Source organism: Thunnus thynnus, chromosome 10 (genome assembly GCF_963924715.1).
Source record: "Thunnus thynnus chromosome 10, fThuThy2.1, whole genome shotgun sequence".
Taxonomy (NCBI): domain Eukaryota; kingdom Metazoa; phylum Chordata; class Actinopteri; order Scombriformes; family Scombridae; genus Thunnus; species Thunnus thynnus.
The window spans coordinates 12,452,354-12,469,901 of record NC_089526.1 but is presented as its reverse complement, the minus strand read 5'-3'; the positions used below and the strand labels follow the sequence as shown (position 1 = coordinate 12,469,901).

General features: G+C 38.0%; 1 protein-coding gene across 3 annotated transcripts; it reads right to left on the bottom strand.

Annotated features, from left to right (window-relative positions):
- Positions 1–176: 176 nt before the first annotated feature.
- Positions 177–16,235, bottom strand: cblc (Cbl proto-oncogene C, E3 ubiquitin protein ligase). Of its 3 annotated transcripts, none has more exons than XM_067600998.1 (14): positions 15,927–16,235; positions 14,830–15,764; positions 8,956–9,102; positions 8,689–8,845; positions 7,923–8,044; positions 7,205–7,342; positions 7,025–7,112; positions 6,734–6,865; positions 3,776–3,961; positions 2,813–2,965; positions 2,538–2,590; positions 1,839–1,922; positions 1,121–1,185; positions 177–826 (listed from the first exon to the last, which is right to left on the bottom strand). In XM_067600998.1, exons 2-14 carry the CDS (start codon positions 15,204–15,206, stop codon positions 693–695), a joined length of 1,836 nt encoding a protein of 611 aa, XP_067457099.1. In that variant the 5' UTR covers positions 15,207–15,764; positions 15,927–16,235; the 3' UTR covers positions 177–692. The 3 variants fall into 3 exon arrangements, with proteins under 3 accessions (XP_067457099.1, XP_067457098.1, XP_067457100.1); XM_067600997.1 differs by having other exon boundaries at positions 14,830–15,645; XM_067600999.1 differs by having other exon boundaries at positions 3,776–3,958; positions 14,830–15,645; positions 15,927–16,232.
- Between the last annotated feature and the right edge of the window lie 1,313 nt (positions 16,236–17,548).

Genomic DNA, 17,548 nt, shown 5'->3' with positions numbered 1-17,548 from the left:
TCTACCCCTTCTCCTATCTTTGAGGCTTTCTCTTGTGCCTTTGCAACTCAACACACGAGTGCCAGAATGTGAACACAAAATAAAACCAATTGGTATATATTCACCTTTCATTTGTCTGTTTATATGTTCATGCCCATAATGGGAGAAAGATAAAACAACACATAAAATACTACAAGTATGTGTTACAGGTTTATTAGTTTGATTTTAGTACCATATATAGACCTTTATTTACCCATTTAACAAAACTTTGACAGCATTGTTGTAAGGTGTGGGTTAAATGATGAGGCAGCCTATTTCTATTGTTTCACATATTCATTCCAGATATATGAAGCCCCCCTTCATTCGTCCATATAATTTCTGTTTACCCCCATTCAAATATCAAGCCTTTCATTGATTTATATTAGTGCATGAAGGCTCAGCAAAGGTTCTAAGTATAAAGAAGTGTGTGAGACTATGAATCAGTACTGAACCTACTGGGGAGATAATGGCAGAGTAGAACAGTGAACAGTAGGAGGCCTCAGTGGGCAATTTTTTCTGTCAGTCCCACCCACTCATCTCAATTTCATAGTCAGCAGTGCAACGGGTCATTTACAGGACCCCAAAAACTATTTTTACATTCACTGAAGGCTGAATTCCTCAGGTATTTTTAATTTTATTTAAAAAGTCTTTAGATTCCAGATGTTGTTTTTCTGTCAGGATGACATTGTTCTCGCCATTTCTCCCAGGCCACTTTCCTCTTTTCGGTGCCCTGGTCTCCTTTCATCTCTCTCCTTATGTTTTCTTCTCTGTTTGACTGGGCTGGAGGGTCCGAGCCAATTTGCTCCACCTACACCCACACACAAAAAGGTCAAAGTCTAATAAGATGTCTAATCTTCTACAACTGCAAAAATGTCTGGTACACCAGATAGAATTAAATTCTGGCATGAGACCAGGAGTATATCGTGAGTTACTAATGAAGTTATGAGCAGTAAATTTGCCAGAGTAGAGTAATTTAAAGGTGTAAGGCTAAAGCTTGAATAATTTAATCACATTAACATGTTCTACATGCTACAGAATCTAATTCCATTAGTTTTTAATACTGCATGTATAACACTAGATTAAAGTATAAGCCATAACTTACGGCCGACACCCATCTGGGAAGAAGAAGAAGGTAACCTTGCTTCTGTGGTACTCAGGTGCTCAGTGCTGTTTAAAACAGAACAATGCAAAATGGAAACAAAGGTGAGTTCATAATAAAACAACTGCTAAGCATGATCAACCGAGTAGTAAACTTATGAAGTAAAAAAGATGAAAGAAATTAGAGATGTGATATTAAAGAAGGTATATATAATATATACATTACAATACCTTAGACTATATAAGTGAATTTTGAAAATATTGTGCAAAAGACTAGTGTTGCAACTCTGGCAGCCATGATGTGAGAACTATAAATTTAGTATAAAGGTATACAGTATGTATGAATAATAACTACAGTGTATGCTATTTAAATATATATACAGTATAGAATAAAAAATACTACTATGATATGGCATATATTATAATAATATAATATAGTACAGTTATATAGTGATGTAATTGACATGAAGCAATGTGAGGTAAAATAGTATTATACGCTACTACTTCTATAGTAATAATAATGCTTGTAATATGTTACAATATGCAACTTAACTGGTCTACAGGTATTGTTGTCCACATACAATAGTCACTATATAAAGGTCCCACTGTATGTCTGTGGCCTGATAGTGTTTACTGATGATGGTTGTCACTGCCCATGTGCACATGTAAGATAAAAATTGTTTATTGTTGTGAGTCTCCTTGGAGTCTTTGTTATCAATCACCTGTGGGAGAGTGAATGTGGCGGAGGCGGTCTCAGCCCATGAGCGTTCTCCTCCTCACTGCTCTGTGATTCTTCCTCCTGCCACCTAGAAATTATGATACATCAAACAGAAGATGCTAATCAAATTAGGAAATTACACAATAACATCTAATAAACAATAACTAAAACATAGAAACACTGCTTGCAATCAGCAGAGAATATTTTCAGTAATCTTGACTACAACCCAATTTGGCCATAATAACTACATCTCAAGACTAAGAGGGTCGGCTGGTGAACACATTTAGGACTCACATCTCTCACTTCCTTTCTCAGCTTCAGACCAGTCAGAGCTATGAAACTCTTGACTAGAATCTGGACAAATTTGACTGTGAACCGGTTATCTGAGTTGAGTAATGATAAAAAAAAACCCAGATGGAGTTAACTATATTCTGCAAAATCTGTGATATGCTGTATAGTCTTTGCACAGTTGTTCAGGGTTTTTAACGCAGGCTTAAAAAGTTACAGGAACTTGGTGGAAGTGTCTTCTCTTGGTTCCCTGATATAAAATTGGAGCTGAATATACCAGGTGACTGTAAATAAAACTAAAATCAAGAATTCACTCTAACTACAGCATCACTTGCAGGGTGCAGTGGTTCTCATATATGCAGACAACAACAGTAATCTGTCTCCTTTGCTGCTCTGCTGTAAAACAGTGTCTAACCTGTTCCTGTTTGTCTGTTTGTGTCTTCTGTGTGCTTCATTGCCACTGTGAGCCTGCAGAACAGAGAAAACTTGTCACAAGGATGTCGCAGGCTTTAAGCTATTACACATATTCACACTACAGTTGGTGAGTCTCTGCATTAATGTGTATGAATTAACATTCCTCAGAGTTTTAGTGTCTGTGAGGACTGAAAAAAAAACAGACAAAGTAACACATCACATCATCAAGCTGCCAAGAAGTAAATACAGCAACAATATGCAAATAGCTCGACTTACGGGATGGGACCTGGAGTTTTTTGTTGGTGTCTTGTATTCTGATGTCTGGGATCGGTTGGAGGGAGATGGACCGCGTGGGGTCATGGTGTTTTTAGGGGGCAGAGGTGGACCACTGAGGTGGGAGCTGGGAACCTGGTAATCCAAACTTGAAAACTGTTGGTGTGAGAGAGAAAGAAAATAAAGAAAGTGGCCAGTGGGGGTTTAAAAAAAAAAAAGATTTTGTCTTCATTGGAGAGCATTACTTGAAAGTGACAGGAGACGACTAGAAAGAGGGATGGGCATGCATGTTGTAAACGAGGTGCACAGATGTTAAGTGATTCCTGTTAAATCACTAAACTAAGTGTGTACTTTTAGACTGAAAGGGTTACACCAGTCTACAGCCATGTTAGCGGCTCTGTGAGGTTGTACTGAGGCTGACGGGAATGTCATTAGTTTTGCAGGTATTAAGTCATAAAACAAAGTACTGGATAAATTGAAATTTTTGGGAAAATTGGAAATTTAACCTTAATGATTAAAATGTAGAGCTCCCTCCAGTCAAAAATGTGTTTTACTTCTTGTCCCTTCACTGTGCAGAATGATTTATGTGCAGAGTTTGACACTATTGGCTGTTTCCACATTCATCTGTTGAAAGTTTCTCTAGTTTCTCTACACTGACAATGTTTTTTTGAAGCAGGAGGTGTCCTGAGGAGGACATGAGTGTATGTGCAAAATTTAATGGCAATCCATCCAGTAAATGTTGAGACATTTTACTCAGCACCAATTGAAATATTTCACTGAATAAGCAGATCACCAAAGTCATTAGGATTCATCTGTTGGGTATTATGAACATCTGTACAATATTTCATGTCAATTCATTCAATAGTTGTTGTGATATTTCCATCTGGACCAAAGTAGTTGACTGACCGACACTGCCATCCCTAAAAAAAAAAAATACAAGGTATACACAGAAATATATTCACTCACCTTCCTCAGGGCAGCCATTTCCTTTACCACAACCTCAATGTCCTCATGGTCTTCTTCTTCCTCGGTCTCGTCCACCTCTTCCTCCTCCCATTGGCTGTTGCCTGGAACGTAGGGCTGGATGAGGATGGACTCCGTTCCTCTGATGTCGCAGCGACAGTATGGGCAGGTGTAGCCAGCTGACTTCTGCTAGATAGTTATCAGTGACAGGTTACAGATAGAGCAATGGAAACACTAAGCAATACATGAATGTAAAGGCCCTTTTAAGGTGTAGTTTCACATTTTGCCTTGAGAGCAGCTTACTGTCTTTTAAACTGTATGTAGTGGAACATGTTGGACTTCAAAGAAAAAAGACACCAGTTTTTCGAAAGATGAAGGAGGTGGAAAATACCATGTTCAACAGACATTGTAGATTGTGGTTTTCCACAAATGAAAACTGAGTTGTACTGTAGATGAAGGTGAATTGTTGTAACAATTTGCTTTTTCTTTCATTGCACGAGCACCCTGGCTTTGTGTATCTTGAGGTTTTGTGACTCTCACTGAATGCATTTTCTGTGACAACTGATCTTTACAGATGCTGTTTGTCTGTGTGTTGCGGTCATGATTTTTCAAATTGCTCCCCAACCTACATTATTAACTTTTTTATTTTTTGCAACTGTTTTTCAGTTTGTTTATAGCCGAAATTTGGACAGCTATTTTTTGACATCTTTCAAACACTATAACTTGCCTCACACCACTTTGACAATCATGTGATAAACGGTGACGGACGGACTTTTATTTGAGCTGACACATGCAGCTATTTGGTATTCAGCTGCAAACGTGTGTGCGAGTCCTTTGAAATTGTGATTTAGTTTCTTCAAAGTTTAACTGCTTGCTATTTTCTTTGCACTGATTGTATGTAAACTTGCTGCTGAAGAAGAGTAACTTGACAGCGTTGACTAAAGTACAACTTTTCCATTGTGGTCTGACGTCCACAAAGCTTTTTTTTTTTTTGCATGTCTGCCTCTCAGTCACTCTCTCTCAAAGTGTATGTGACTGATACAGTTAGAGGAGGATGTGAGCATGAGCTCACACAGGAAGTCCAAAGCCAAATGTCAGGACATGCTGTTGTGCATCTCTGCAAAAACTTAAACCCCTCCAAAATACATGGCAGGCTACTGCCTGTCCGACTGAAATAAGTGGCAGCTTTCTGTAAAGCTTTAGTTTACCAGCAGCAGCTTTAATTTTGACTGAATGTCTACAATGTCACTCTTGGTTTCGAAAACTCATTTAGAAACTGTCTGAAATTCATTGTCCTTCCTCTGTCTTGTCTTATGCATAGGTATGATCAGACTAAAAGTTCTATTATATTCCCCCATTTGTGATGCTACACTTGTCGGTGTGCATACTGACAACATTTCGTCGTGACTGGGCATGTCTTGGCTGTTTGTCATTAATATTAAGGGATAATTAGGGTCTGACAGCATACAGTACACATAGTAGCACTTTGCACGACAGGACTGATTTGGCTCATGAGGTTGTCAACAATGAAGGTTATGACATTGTACAGAGAAATGAGAAGGTAGAGGTCATGTCTGTTGAGCTGTCTAATAATTAAAGACTGGCCAGGTGGGACATTTCACCAGCAATGACAGGGTCATTTTCACTAAAATGAGTCATGCTCAGTGTTTTGTTTCACTCTGTATTGTTTTACAGCTATTCTATTACTTCTCTGAGTAAAAATTACTATAACAAATTAGTTATTTCTGTATTTATTGGTGCCGCAAATCAAAAAACATGTTTCATTTATGCATCAATTACCTTTAAGTATTAGAATGAATCCAAAAAACTGTATGCTGCCACCATCCACTATTTTTTCATAACTATTTGTCATTTCTGATGAATAAAGACAGAATTGTTTATTTTAAAAAAAGGTTAAGGGATAATTTCACAGCCTGTTGGTTTTTGAGCCATTGAACCAAAGTTCTGGTTCCAGCAAGCTATCAAACTACAGTACATGCTCATGCACAGAATTGCTTTCAGAGGATGTTAGAGTGGAGTCCACAACTCCTTCTGCGGAACTGGACCCTTATATGTATGTATGTACCTTCTAGAAATGTGTCACTTCAACAAGGATGAGTGATGCAATCTGACTTCACTGTAAAAACAGATGTGGGGAAATGTAATGCATAGATGACTAGAGTCTCATATTATGTATTTCTGTAAACCTAGTTGATTGATTAATTCAGCATTAGTTCATAGTACTTTCAAGTGGTTTTTGCACTGTTTTCTCTTTCAGCTACAGTAAGTTTTCAACAATTCTACATTTCAAGACAATGTTGAGGGTGAAGATTCAGAGAAATGTAAGTTTCTTGGTCTAAAATGAATAAATAAGCAATGCAAAAAGGTAGTAGTAGTCTGTAAGGCATCTGACTTAAATTGTGTTTCACATTTTTCTCACTTTCTGACCTTGTGGATATGTCATAAGTTGTTCCTGTTTTGCATCCTCAAGATGAATACAAACTTATATCTTTAGAAATGTTGTGATTTGTATTTCCTGTCATATCTCAACCAAGTATTAACTTTGAACATCTAGTTTTTAAAACTGCTGAAGGCAGTGCTAATTTGCAAAGGTGGTCTCAACTAATGTCCTATTCACATGCTTTGTTAAACAAAGAGTATATTTTTGGCATCAACCCCAAACCACATTCAAATAACCTGCATTGTTACAGTATGGTGGGGCTTCAACCAACAACCAAACCATTGAAACGCTGATTTCAGGGTGGCCTGCAAAAATAAAACTAGCTTAGCCAACCCTGACTGTTTCATGCCACTGAACACATGACAACTGTTACAGTAACAGTCTGTCTTGGTTTTACGTGTTAACATTGAGCATGAGGAGGCTGGAGATTAGTATATGGCTAGAAGTAAAGGTGGATATATTGTAGAATAAGCTGTGAGTGAGTGGATGACGGTTCATACCTGCCAGCCTCTGAGGCAGGGTTGGCACAGGAGATGGCCACAAGGCTGAATACGAGTGTCCTTATCCCTCTCTGCACAGATTTTACACAGCTGGAAGGTGCTGCCGATCTCACAGTAAAGTTCATACTGCTCCTGTTGGGTGTTACAATGGTAGTGGTAGTTAGAGACAAGACAGAAAACGATAAGAGAATATCTCAGGACATGATCTGTACTTTGTCTTGGTACAGCTTCAGCCTGCTGCTGGCAGTCCACTGTAAAATTGATAAAGAAGTATAAAGTGTATCCGCTTACTTCTGTAACTCTGACTTTGCCCCTCTGGGTTGGTTCACTCAAGCTCGTCAGGTCAGGGTTAACATCACGGCCATCTGGGTACAGGTAGCTGCAGGCATAGAAACACACAGCGCTTAGAGAAAACACACAAACAAAGGTAAAATACAGGAGAAACCCATGTGTGTGTGTGTTTGTCCTAACCAGCCCCCCTTGAAGCCCTCAATGAGCGCCTGGTAGAGAGGTGTATTCTGAGGGATGGTCTGGATGATGCCACCTTCAATGGTCACGTGGCCAATAGCCCACTGGCCCATTCTTGTACAGCTTAGACGGAAGATATAGCTGAGAGGGACAGACAGAAAATCAACACTGAAATAAATTCATACATTTAGACACTGAAGTTCACCAATAAGTCACTTCAGTACTATTTTGCTCACACAGTGCCATTGTTTCTCTCATCACTACCATTGCTTTGGTCTATATTTGATTTCTTATTTTCTGTATCTGTGCTATAAATTCTAAAAAAATTCTGTCACTCAAAAAATGATAATATTGACACTACAGTATGCATATATCTACTGTATGACACTTACTTAACATAAAGACAAAATTTCTTGAAAACTAGATGCAAAGCTGGAAAGCTTGAATTTGATGCACTATGGAAAATAGGCCCAAAAAATAAAGGTACTTCAAATTGGATGAAAAAGTAATAAATGAAGCTCTCTGACCCTGATGAAATCTTTCAAAGCGTTGTGGTTCTATGCTTCAAGGATCAGATTTCCCATGGTTCAGATCAATTGGTGGATAAGATGTAACTCAAATACTAAACAAAAACTCTACACAGGCTGCTTAGTTTAAAGATATCTGTGAGTATGATCAGCTTTGTTTTTCAGTCAGAATTTGCCGCTGTGCTCATCCTCACCTCCCAGGTCTGTGTAAGTAGTGTTCCAGTCGAGCTACAACCTGGTCGTAGGTGAGGAAGGCCATATATCCTGGATGGGTCACTGCTAGCTGGTTCCAGTTTCTAATAAGTGACCTCCAGGGCTAAAAAAGAGGGAGAGGAGGAGAGATTCTGCATATGAACTTGTGCTCATCATTTTTCATTATTAAAGGAATAGGTCAACATTTTGGGAAATATTCACTTTTTGCTAAATATGAGGCTACAGCCATTAGCCAGTTAGCTTAATTTACCATAAAGACTGGAAACAGCTAGCTTGGCTAGGTGCAAAGGTGTATTTATATCACCTTGTATCTTGTTTGTTATTTGTGCAAGAACTCAAGTGTGGTTTTACATAGAGGTTATGTGACAGACAATGACTCACTGTCAGTGAAAGTCTTGAAGCCAAAAAAATAGTCTAACACATAACCCCCTGTAAAATCTTTTTGCTGTTGTATGGATTAAAAAAAAGAGATATAAGGTGTCAATTATTGACTTTTTAGGGGTGCAAATAGGTGGATTTTGTTATACCCTAATAGACAGGCTAGCAGTTTCCCCCTGTTTCCAGTCTTTATGCTAAGCTATGCTACATATCAGCTAGCTTTAGCTTCATATTTATCCTGCAGATATGAGTGGCATCAATCTTCTTATCTAACTCTGGGACAGAGAGCGAATAAGTGTATTATTCAAAATGTTGAACTAATCATTTAAGCAATCAGTTTATTGATTGTACTGGAAAACATCATCTTACCTGAAACAGTCTAGTGAAAATGTCAAACTCAAACACAGAGATGTGGTCATTACAGGTGAGATCTATGGTTGACTTCAGAGCCATGGACTCCATCCCTTCCTCAAATGCATGCACACTTCGCAGCTGCTCTTTAAAACTATTCCACTGCACAATACATCTGTCAGAAAACATTATTAACATATAGTTAACATGGTCACACATAAAACAGACCAAAATAAAAAAAAAACTCACACAAAATTCTGCATCATAAAAATTTCACACACTCACTTATTGCCAAATGAATGCCTCCAAAACTCCCCAGCCTCTGTTTTAGTCACCCTGTAGGTGTCACCCTGAAAGAACCCCCCTGGAAACAAGGCCTTCAGCTCCCAGAGCATGTGACTGAATAGCAAGGACAGTTTGGTCAAATTCCTCCTGAGAATGAGAAGCACAGCAAACTTTCAGTTGTGTTTGCAAAAATAAACATGAACACTTTGCTCTTTTATAATTTTAGCTCATGTTTGTCACTGTTGTTGGTGATTTGTGTTAAAACTTTACAACCAGGCCACCATGCTCAGTACTGACTGTGTTATACACCGGAGGTTTGCTATGAATAAATTGCAGAAAATGGGGCGAAATGTGTAAAATAAAAATAAAACAAAAACAAACGCTATAGTACATTTGATACTGTACTATACTTTGTTTCATTCGGAAAAGCACTGCCGATACTTTCCATAGACACACACACTCACACACACACAATGGGTGGTCCAGCTACAGTAGCAAACAGGATGCTCTCTGTTGCATGCTTGTCTTACCACAAAATGTTCCAGTGGCCAGTGTGCCGCTTCAGGACAGTTTCTACCAGTCCTAACACTCTTTCAAGGGTCTTTTATTTATTTAAATTTGTTACTTTTTTCACAATTGTTTTTTGCACATATCTCAACTATGTGTGTTCACTTTTTTTTAGAAACTCTTCACACGTCTGTCCACTAAGCAACTTTGCACAACAGCTGATTTCACACCCAGAATGAACACCAACACCCACATTAATTTCATCTACTAGCACACCAGCAGCAAACATTATTTGACAGCACATTTGTATAATTTAAAACACTGACGAATAAAAAATGTATGATTTTGTCTTTTTGTCATCAATTTTTACATAAATGTAACAATATCAAGTATATACTCCAGTATATGTTACATTAATTGATGAAAAATACTGCAATATGCCTTTATATACAAGCTGCAGTAATCCCACTATTATAATACAAATACAGTTATAATTGCATCCTATTTTTTGACAGTCAAGTGACATATGGCAAAGAATTTCTGACATCTCTCTGAAAATCTTCTGCAGCTCTGTCCAGATGCTCAAGCGTTCAATAAAAGGACATTTGATTGCATGGATGTTGTTCATAGACTTTCCACCTGAATGAGGAAAAGATGTGTTGAGGTGTGGTGGTGTGTGATGGCGTTGAGAAGAGGAGGGCAAGGTGGAAGGAAGTGTGTAAGCCACATCTCTACCTCTGAGATAAATATAGTGGTGAAATTTATAGTATATATAGAGTACATAAAGTATTAACTATATATTAACACACCAGTGCAATGTTGTTTTTAGGCAAATGGCTGTTTGCCTAACTGACATTGTATTGTATTACTCCTTTATCTGAGTGATTGTCATATAGTCATATATCATTGCTACATATCGCTCTTCAGCTTTATCAGCTTGATGTACCTGAACAAGTTTTATTTGTATATTGTTCACTTCAAAAACTCTCTTATCTCAATAAATGTAGAGATCCTGTGAGCAGTGGATATTGAATTTCAGATGTGGAGGAGTCAATTCTTTACACAACAATCTGTGTCAAATGGCTGTAACTTCAGATCACCTTTATAGACTCAAGTGAAAGCCACCTATTTTCGGACATAGTAAGTACAATGCGATAATCCATTTTTACTTCAAAACCTCAAGCCACCTCTGTGTGACTGTCACATGCAACACGATAGCTTATAACTTGCATCCTAAAATCCACTGAGATTCCAGTAAGATTACCGGAGTTTGTGTGCTAAAAAACCATAATCACTCATTTTAATTGAAATTTAGGTTCAAAACCTGTAGCTACATGCTAAACATAATGTGTAGCTTATGGTAAGATGTTAAAAGTTTAAACCTATTGAGGGCTGGAGGGCACAAACTGTTTTCTTATATGAAAAGCAGTAGAGGAATGTATGTACATTTATTGTAGTACAAATTTGAAGTACTTTGCTTGAGTATTTTCTATTTCGTATCACTTACTTCACTTACTAATTTCTCATACAAAACATATAGTGAGAATATGATGCCATCATAGATTACACTAACCAACAGTGTACAACGTAGTTGCTACCGGCTCCACCAACTACAACAGTAAAATTCTACTTACATGTAAATGCACCAAAAATTATTATCTAATAATGTGTAATAGCGTAACATTCACGGAGGCCATTTTCTGCGTTGACTGTTTTACTTTTGTTCCTTTAAGGATTAAATTACATTGTGATGATTACTGGGCTGCAATTAACAATTATTTTTATGATCAATTAATCTGCCAATTATTTTATCGATTATCGTTTAATAAAACATTAAAAAAACAAGTAAAAAATGCACTTTTTTTTTCAGAGCCCAAGGTGATGTTATTAAACATCTTGTTTTGTTAAACCAACAGTCCAAAACCCGAAAATATTCAGTAAAACAAATATTATAAGTATTTTTGCTTGAAAGTTACTTAAGGAATTACTGTAATCTATTGTCAAAATCAACATATTGTCTGCTGAACAACGAATCGATTAATTAACTAATGTTTGCAGCTCTACTGATAATACTTCAGTACTTCGGTAACATTTTCAATGCAGAACTTTCACTTGTAATTGAGTATTTTTACAGTGTGACATCGCAACTTTAGTAAAGAATCTGAATACTCACACAAATGATGGAAAATAAGTTAAAATTTCATCTGAAATTGACACATAAATTGACATATTAACAGATGAATGTATGCGTGACCTCTGGCTCATAACGGTTGTTTCTACACATGGCTCTCCTATTTTTGACAGAGTTTGCACATTTGCATGTGATGTCTCTTACATTCCAGTCAGAGAGGTACAAAGTCATTCGAGTGTCACATACAGTAATTTTGAGGCCGTTAAACTTATCACTGTCTGTTTCTGTCACATCCACCATCAGTTAGATCTCAGTTCTGTTTTCAGCTTCACTTGATAGCCAAGCTGAAATTCTCCTAATTGAAAGGTAACTATTATTTAACCACATTCACTCTCTTACTATAAACAGAATCATCTCCGATCAGTGTAAATAGAAATATACTGAGTACACGCATCTCCCTGGCCTGAGCCTGTGGGATATCAAGTGGCAAAAAAGAGGACATTGTAGAGGAACAAATGAACATAAAAGAGGATATCTACACTGAAATAAACAATTTGTCATGACATCTAAGCCGCATTACACATAACACTGTGTGAATTTGCCACATGGCTGCCCATGCAGACATGGCTGCGGTGAGAGAGCCATCTGTTCTCTTGTGTTAACAGAGTCTTGGATATGGCAGAATAAATCTTCAAATATCTGACTTGCAGTTTCTGCCAAGATCTTTGATAAAACCAGATGTCTTTAAAACAGAGTGTACGTTGTTGTAAAGAGCAATGAGATGTTGGAGGAATAAAATTTAAAGCAGGGATGGGTGATACAACATTTATATCAAAATATAAGAATATAACAAGATAATTAGTTGAATTGTTCAGCGCAATGAACTGTATCTACTGTTATTTTGTTACTGAATTTAGTTGAGTTAAATTTTGTTCATTTTTATATACAACTTGTAAAAACAAATGATTGATTTGAAGGTTTATTCAGGTCAATCATTCGAATAACAGAACTGTCTAAAACGATAACATGCGCTCACATCGCCATGTTACGATTTTGCTGAAACCAGACAGATAAATGTGTTTACTGTGTTTAAGAGGACAACAGAACAAAACTACTCTAAGCTCCAGTTGACAGAAGAAATCTTCATCCTATGATGGTGCAATTACATAAACTGTTTCTCCGATATAGTACCAATTTTACCAATAGCACTCCAGCGACGGGCGGCTCCAGCGGCTTTATTTACTCATTTACTGTAGCGGGTAATCATCTAAAAGAAACTAAGTGGAATAGTTCCACATTTTAGCACTTTATTGCTGAGAGCTGGATGGGGGGCATTGATACCACTCTCATGTCTCTGGATGTGAAGTTATTGTAAGTTTTATACCTTTTCTGAGTCATTTCACTTATCTTCTGATATAGCTCTCTATACATTTCTCTCTTTATATTTGGCTTGTTCAGCTCTTTCTTGTTTTATTGATCAATGTGATTTTAAATTGTTGTTTGTTTTATTGTTGCTCATGTTGTGTGAACTCCAGGGGAGACCAGTGACCACTTTGTGGAAGCTGATGGGGATCCAAATAAAGAATAAGGTTATTTAAAAAAAAAAAAAGAAGAGTCGAATCTCAGATAAAGGCTTTCTGCTCCGATAAACACAGTTGAAACGTTGGCTGCTCCTTATTAAAGTGAAGGCTTTACTTATGACTGTGCCTCAGATCTTATCTTGCCTGTATTTGGTATAGAGTCTGGATACATTTGCAGCGAATGTAGCAGAGTAGCTGCGTGCTCATCCAGTCCTGTATTTAGGCCACATGCAGGTTAGACACAATCAAATAAAAGCAGAAGGTATAGTCAAGCTAAAGGATTTTGCTTGACCCTGTGGATAAAGCTGTATAGACACACACCGGGGAAAGTCTGTTTTAGGCCCGACTCGCTCTCTCCCAAACTGGTCACATACGGAGGTCATTTATTTATTTTTTGCCTAGTTTCCCCACATTAGCATCACAAAGATGTAAGTTTGGCCCTTTTTCCACCCACATCATTAGTAGTCCTAACAGGAGCGGGAGACGCGGCCCAAACTCCAAATAAAAAAAGTGTATTAGTCTTTGTTTAGCTGTCCCAAAATACGCACTTTAGCCAAACACTAAACTTATAGATTTTTTTCTCTCTAGGGAACAATGAAGTCTATTTTTGACTTGTGGGAACAGGGGAAGTTATTTTATTTTAGTAGAGTAAATAGGCTTAAAAACTTTCAGCTCATTTCATTTACTGTTCATGGAGGGGTCGAAGCCTCGGACATAACTGTCAAGTCTTAAGTTACGACTTTGTTTTAAGTCATGCAAATATTTAGGTTCTTGTAGCTATTTTTTTAAAGGCTATGACCAGCCCCATTCCCATGGTACTGCAAGGATGCAGATTTGATGGATGTGTGGCTTCTCTCTGACCCCACAGTTTGCCTTACTGAATGTCAGGCTATGTACAGTAATCTGTCTGTAAAAGGGTCATGTTTTTTGTTTGAGAACATGATCTGATTGATCAAAGGTTGGAGAGAAAATGGCACCCGCATTATAAGCCTATTCTTAAATGCCTGATTGACAATCAAACACATTTTGTAACTTATTTCTGTAAGTATCTGAAATATTAATCTCTGAAACTGTTTGTTTGAATGAGCCTGAATTGAAAATTTAAAAAATTCAAAAGCAACTAGAAAAGTATCCACTATTACTCTAGATCATTCTCGGACATCACTGTGAGCAGTTTTCATTAGACCGGTGAGAAAAAGCTCTACAAAAGCTGTTTTTTGTAACGAGGACACTATTCCGGAGAGACATGTTGCTCAATTTTTCTTAAATGTAATGTTTCAATGCTATAAACACCAGAAATTCACCAGAAACTAGGTCAAATAAAACCAAAAAAAGATTTGAGGTCACTGAAAAACATGTTTTATGTAATTTGGGTGAACCAACGCTATATTTAAAAATAGTCTTACTCCAGAATAAGATGCACGTGACAGTACGTGACTCTTGTGAAATGACTGATACTATTTAAAAACTTATTATGAGTTATGTTAATAAGGACAGAGGAAAAAAGACTCATTCAATCATTAATGTGTGAATGAAGGAAGGATTTGATTTCAATCAATAGTTTTTTTCCAAATGACAAGTGTTGCATTTTGGAATTAAACACTTCAAAAACGTGCTTCTCTTGTGTACATGGATGTCAGATGCAGGCCCTCTTACCTGTAGCTTGATGTCTCCTCAAATATCTTCTCCCGCCCCTCTTTAAACAGTAGAATGGCCCTCTCAGTCTTATCTAGCAGGTTTCTCATATGGACCCTCAGGTACTTGGCCTCATCTCCCCGGGGCACCTGGCTGCCGCCCACCCTGGAGCCTTGGTATGGCTCCCAAACCTGCGTGACCAGCGTTGTCGTCTCAGAGACCAGGTCTGGAAGGTATGGCGGACTGTTCCTCAGGCCCAGCCGAGGGTTAGTGCACAACTCGTAGAGCTTATCCAGTCTTCTGAGAGCTTTGTCCACCAGCCGCCGGTCTCCGCTGGTAGGGGGCTGGGAGCTGGATTTTGGACTCTTGGAGGCTTCTGAACCTGCTGCCGCCATCATTTCATTGGTGTGTGTTTGAAACTGGTGTGAACGAAAGACTACCTTAAATGTCAGTGACTATGTGTGGGGGAGTGTCAAAAGATAATAATGGTCCTGCCTCGCCTATTGAGGTGTGACAGTAAAATTTTTGAATGCGTGTGAAAGTTACTAAGCAGAAAACTGCTATTACTGGCTCAAGTTTTTGAGTGTTTAAGCTGGCATTTGTTATCCTTACAGTGGCTATTGTGTGTTCCCAGTTTCATCTGAAAAGCACACATCCTAACCTCCTCAGGCAGCATCCATCTTTGATCCATAAATTAATAATCCAACAGCATTACATTATCCAAAAATGGACAGCATGTGCAATTACAGTGTCTTAAAAAAATGCACTCAAAGCTGAACGTTTCCTCTCAAAACAGCCACAGTTGTCCATTCGTAGCATCTCACTCCTCTGTCAGATCTTCAGATAAATTCAAAAACACAAGAGCTGTTATATATAATGGCTGTATTTAAAAAAAAAAACATATTTCCACAACAGCACCGATACAACACAAGGAGCCAAGCAGGAGAAAGACTGATCTGAAAACAAGGAGGAAAGGGTTTGACACTGACACTCAACCCTCTCTCAAGAGTTTCAACTTTTACCATCCCACTCCCTTCTCTTCCAGTTCTGCCCACTCTACACTTTTAGCCCTTCTCATAGCCAGAATCTCGCTCTATTTAGCACAATACTCTGCTTACCAAGGTTCCAGCAGTCCTACATTTTCAGGGTCACCAGAGATGAGACTTCTACTCACAGCACAGCGGAAACACGTTTTCTGTCATTGCCTGAAATGTTGCTTCTTGTCTTTTGTCTCTCTTTCTTGATGTCACCCTCTCTCTCTCTCTCTCTCTCTCTCTCTCTCTCTCTCTCTCTCTCTCACTCTCTCTCTCTCTATCTCTCTTCTCGGTACACTCTTTGATTGGTTTCCTGGTTGCAGCCAGACAAACAGGTTTGTTTTCTTTGCTCTATTGCTCAGGAGGCAGGCAAGCATTGAGTGAGTGAGAGAGAGAGAGAGAGAGAGAGAGAGAGGAATGGGAGGGAGGAAGTCAAGAGAGGTGTGAGCTCAAAACTAAACATTGACTCAGAATGAAAGTGGAGCGCAAGGTCTGACAGACAATTGTATCTTGGCAGGTATACACGTATACTCTACTTATTAAAAAACAGGATGCTTGTAAGAGCAGTGTGTCCGCAGGTCAAAGTTCTGCAACAGCCTCCTCAGTTGGGATATAAAACTGAGTTATGAAAGTAAAAGCAAATGAATCATCATCATCACCTGACTGCCAGCAGGGAGCAATGCTTACTGTGTAATTAAAAGATTTCAATTAGCATTTCATCAACTACAGAATATGACATGAATTTTTGCAAGTTATTTCTCTAAATTTCCCATCGGCTCAAGGGATGGATTGCCACAAATTTTGTATAGCTATTCATGGCCCTGACAGGATAAAGCCTACTGACCTTGTTGATCCTCTGACTTTCCTCTAGTGCCACCCGCAGGTGAAAATTTCCACTTATACTGTGAAACATCTCAACATCTACTTGATAGATTGGCACAGACATTCATGGTCCCCAGATGATGAATCCTACTGACTTTGGTGATCTTTGACTATTTGTTTACCACCAACAGCAGGTTGATATTCATGGTTTTGAGTGAAGTGCCTCCACAAGTATTGGATAACTGTTTACATGCCGTTTATAAACACATTTTGAGGCAATATACCTGCAAACTCATGACATTCACATCAACCTGAACTGTACTTTGTGTTTACTGCTAATTAGAAAATGTTAGCATGCTAACGTGCCAAACTAAGGGTATACCTGTCTAACATCACCATGTTGACTGACATTAGCATGTAGCCCAAGACACTGATGTGCCAGAGTACAGCCTCACAGAGCCGTTAGCATGGCTCTTAGTTTAACTTTAAAAAAAAAAAAGAAGCAATTTGATTTCATTCCATTAATTATTTTGTATGTAGGGGAGACCAGGGACAGTTGTAACACTTTTTGCGATTTTCCTGATAAATCAAAAACCATTTACACTGGAATAGTCCATTTACTATATTATAAACTTCAACGTGTCAACTATTGAAACAATGTATTTAAGTGGTTTTATGAAATATGTATAGCTTGCAAAATTGATTTAAATACAGTCACTCCACTGTTACAACTGTCCCAGTGCACAGGGGCAGTTGTAACACATGCCAGGGATGGTTGTAACATGCCAAAAATATATATAATTAATCAATCAAATACTCAAAATGAAAAAGATTATTTATCATTCATGTTATTGTGACTATTCATCCCTTTTTTAAAATAATGA

What these genes read in the sequence shown, in the direction of transcription:
- cblc (XM_067600998.1), bottom strand. Translation starts at nt 15,206, where the DNA reads ATGATGGCGGCAGCAGGTTCAGAAGCCTCCAAGAGTCCAAAATCCAGC. An exon ending in AAAACTCCAGGTCCCATCCC is followed by an intron (nt 2,591 to 2,812) that starts GTAAGTCGAGCT and finishes TCTGTTCTGCAG; the next exon opens with GCTCACAGTGGCAATGAAGC. An exon ending in AAACAGACAAACAGGAACAG is followed by an intron (nt 1,923 to 2,537) that starts GTTAGACACTGT and finishes CATAATTTCTAG; the next exon opens with GTGGCAGGAGGAAGAATCAC.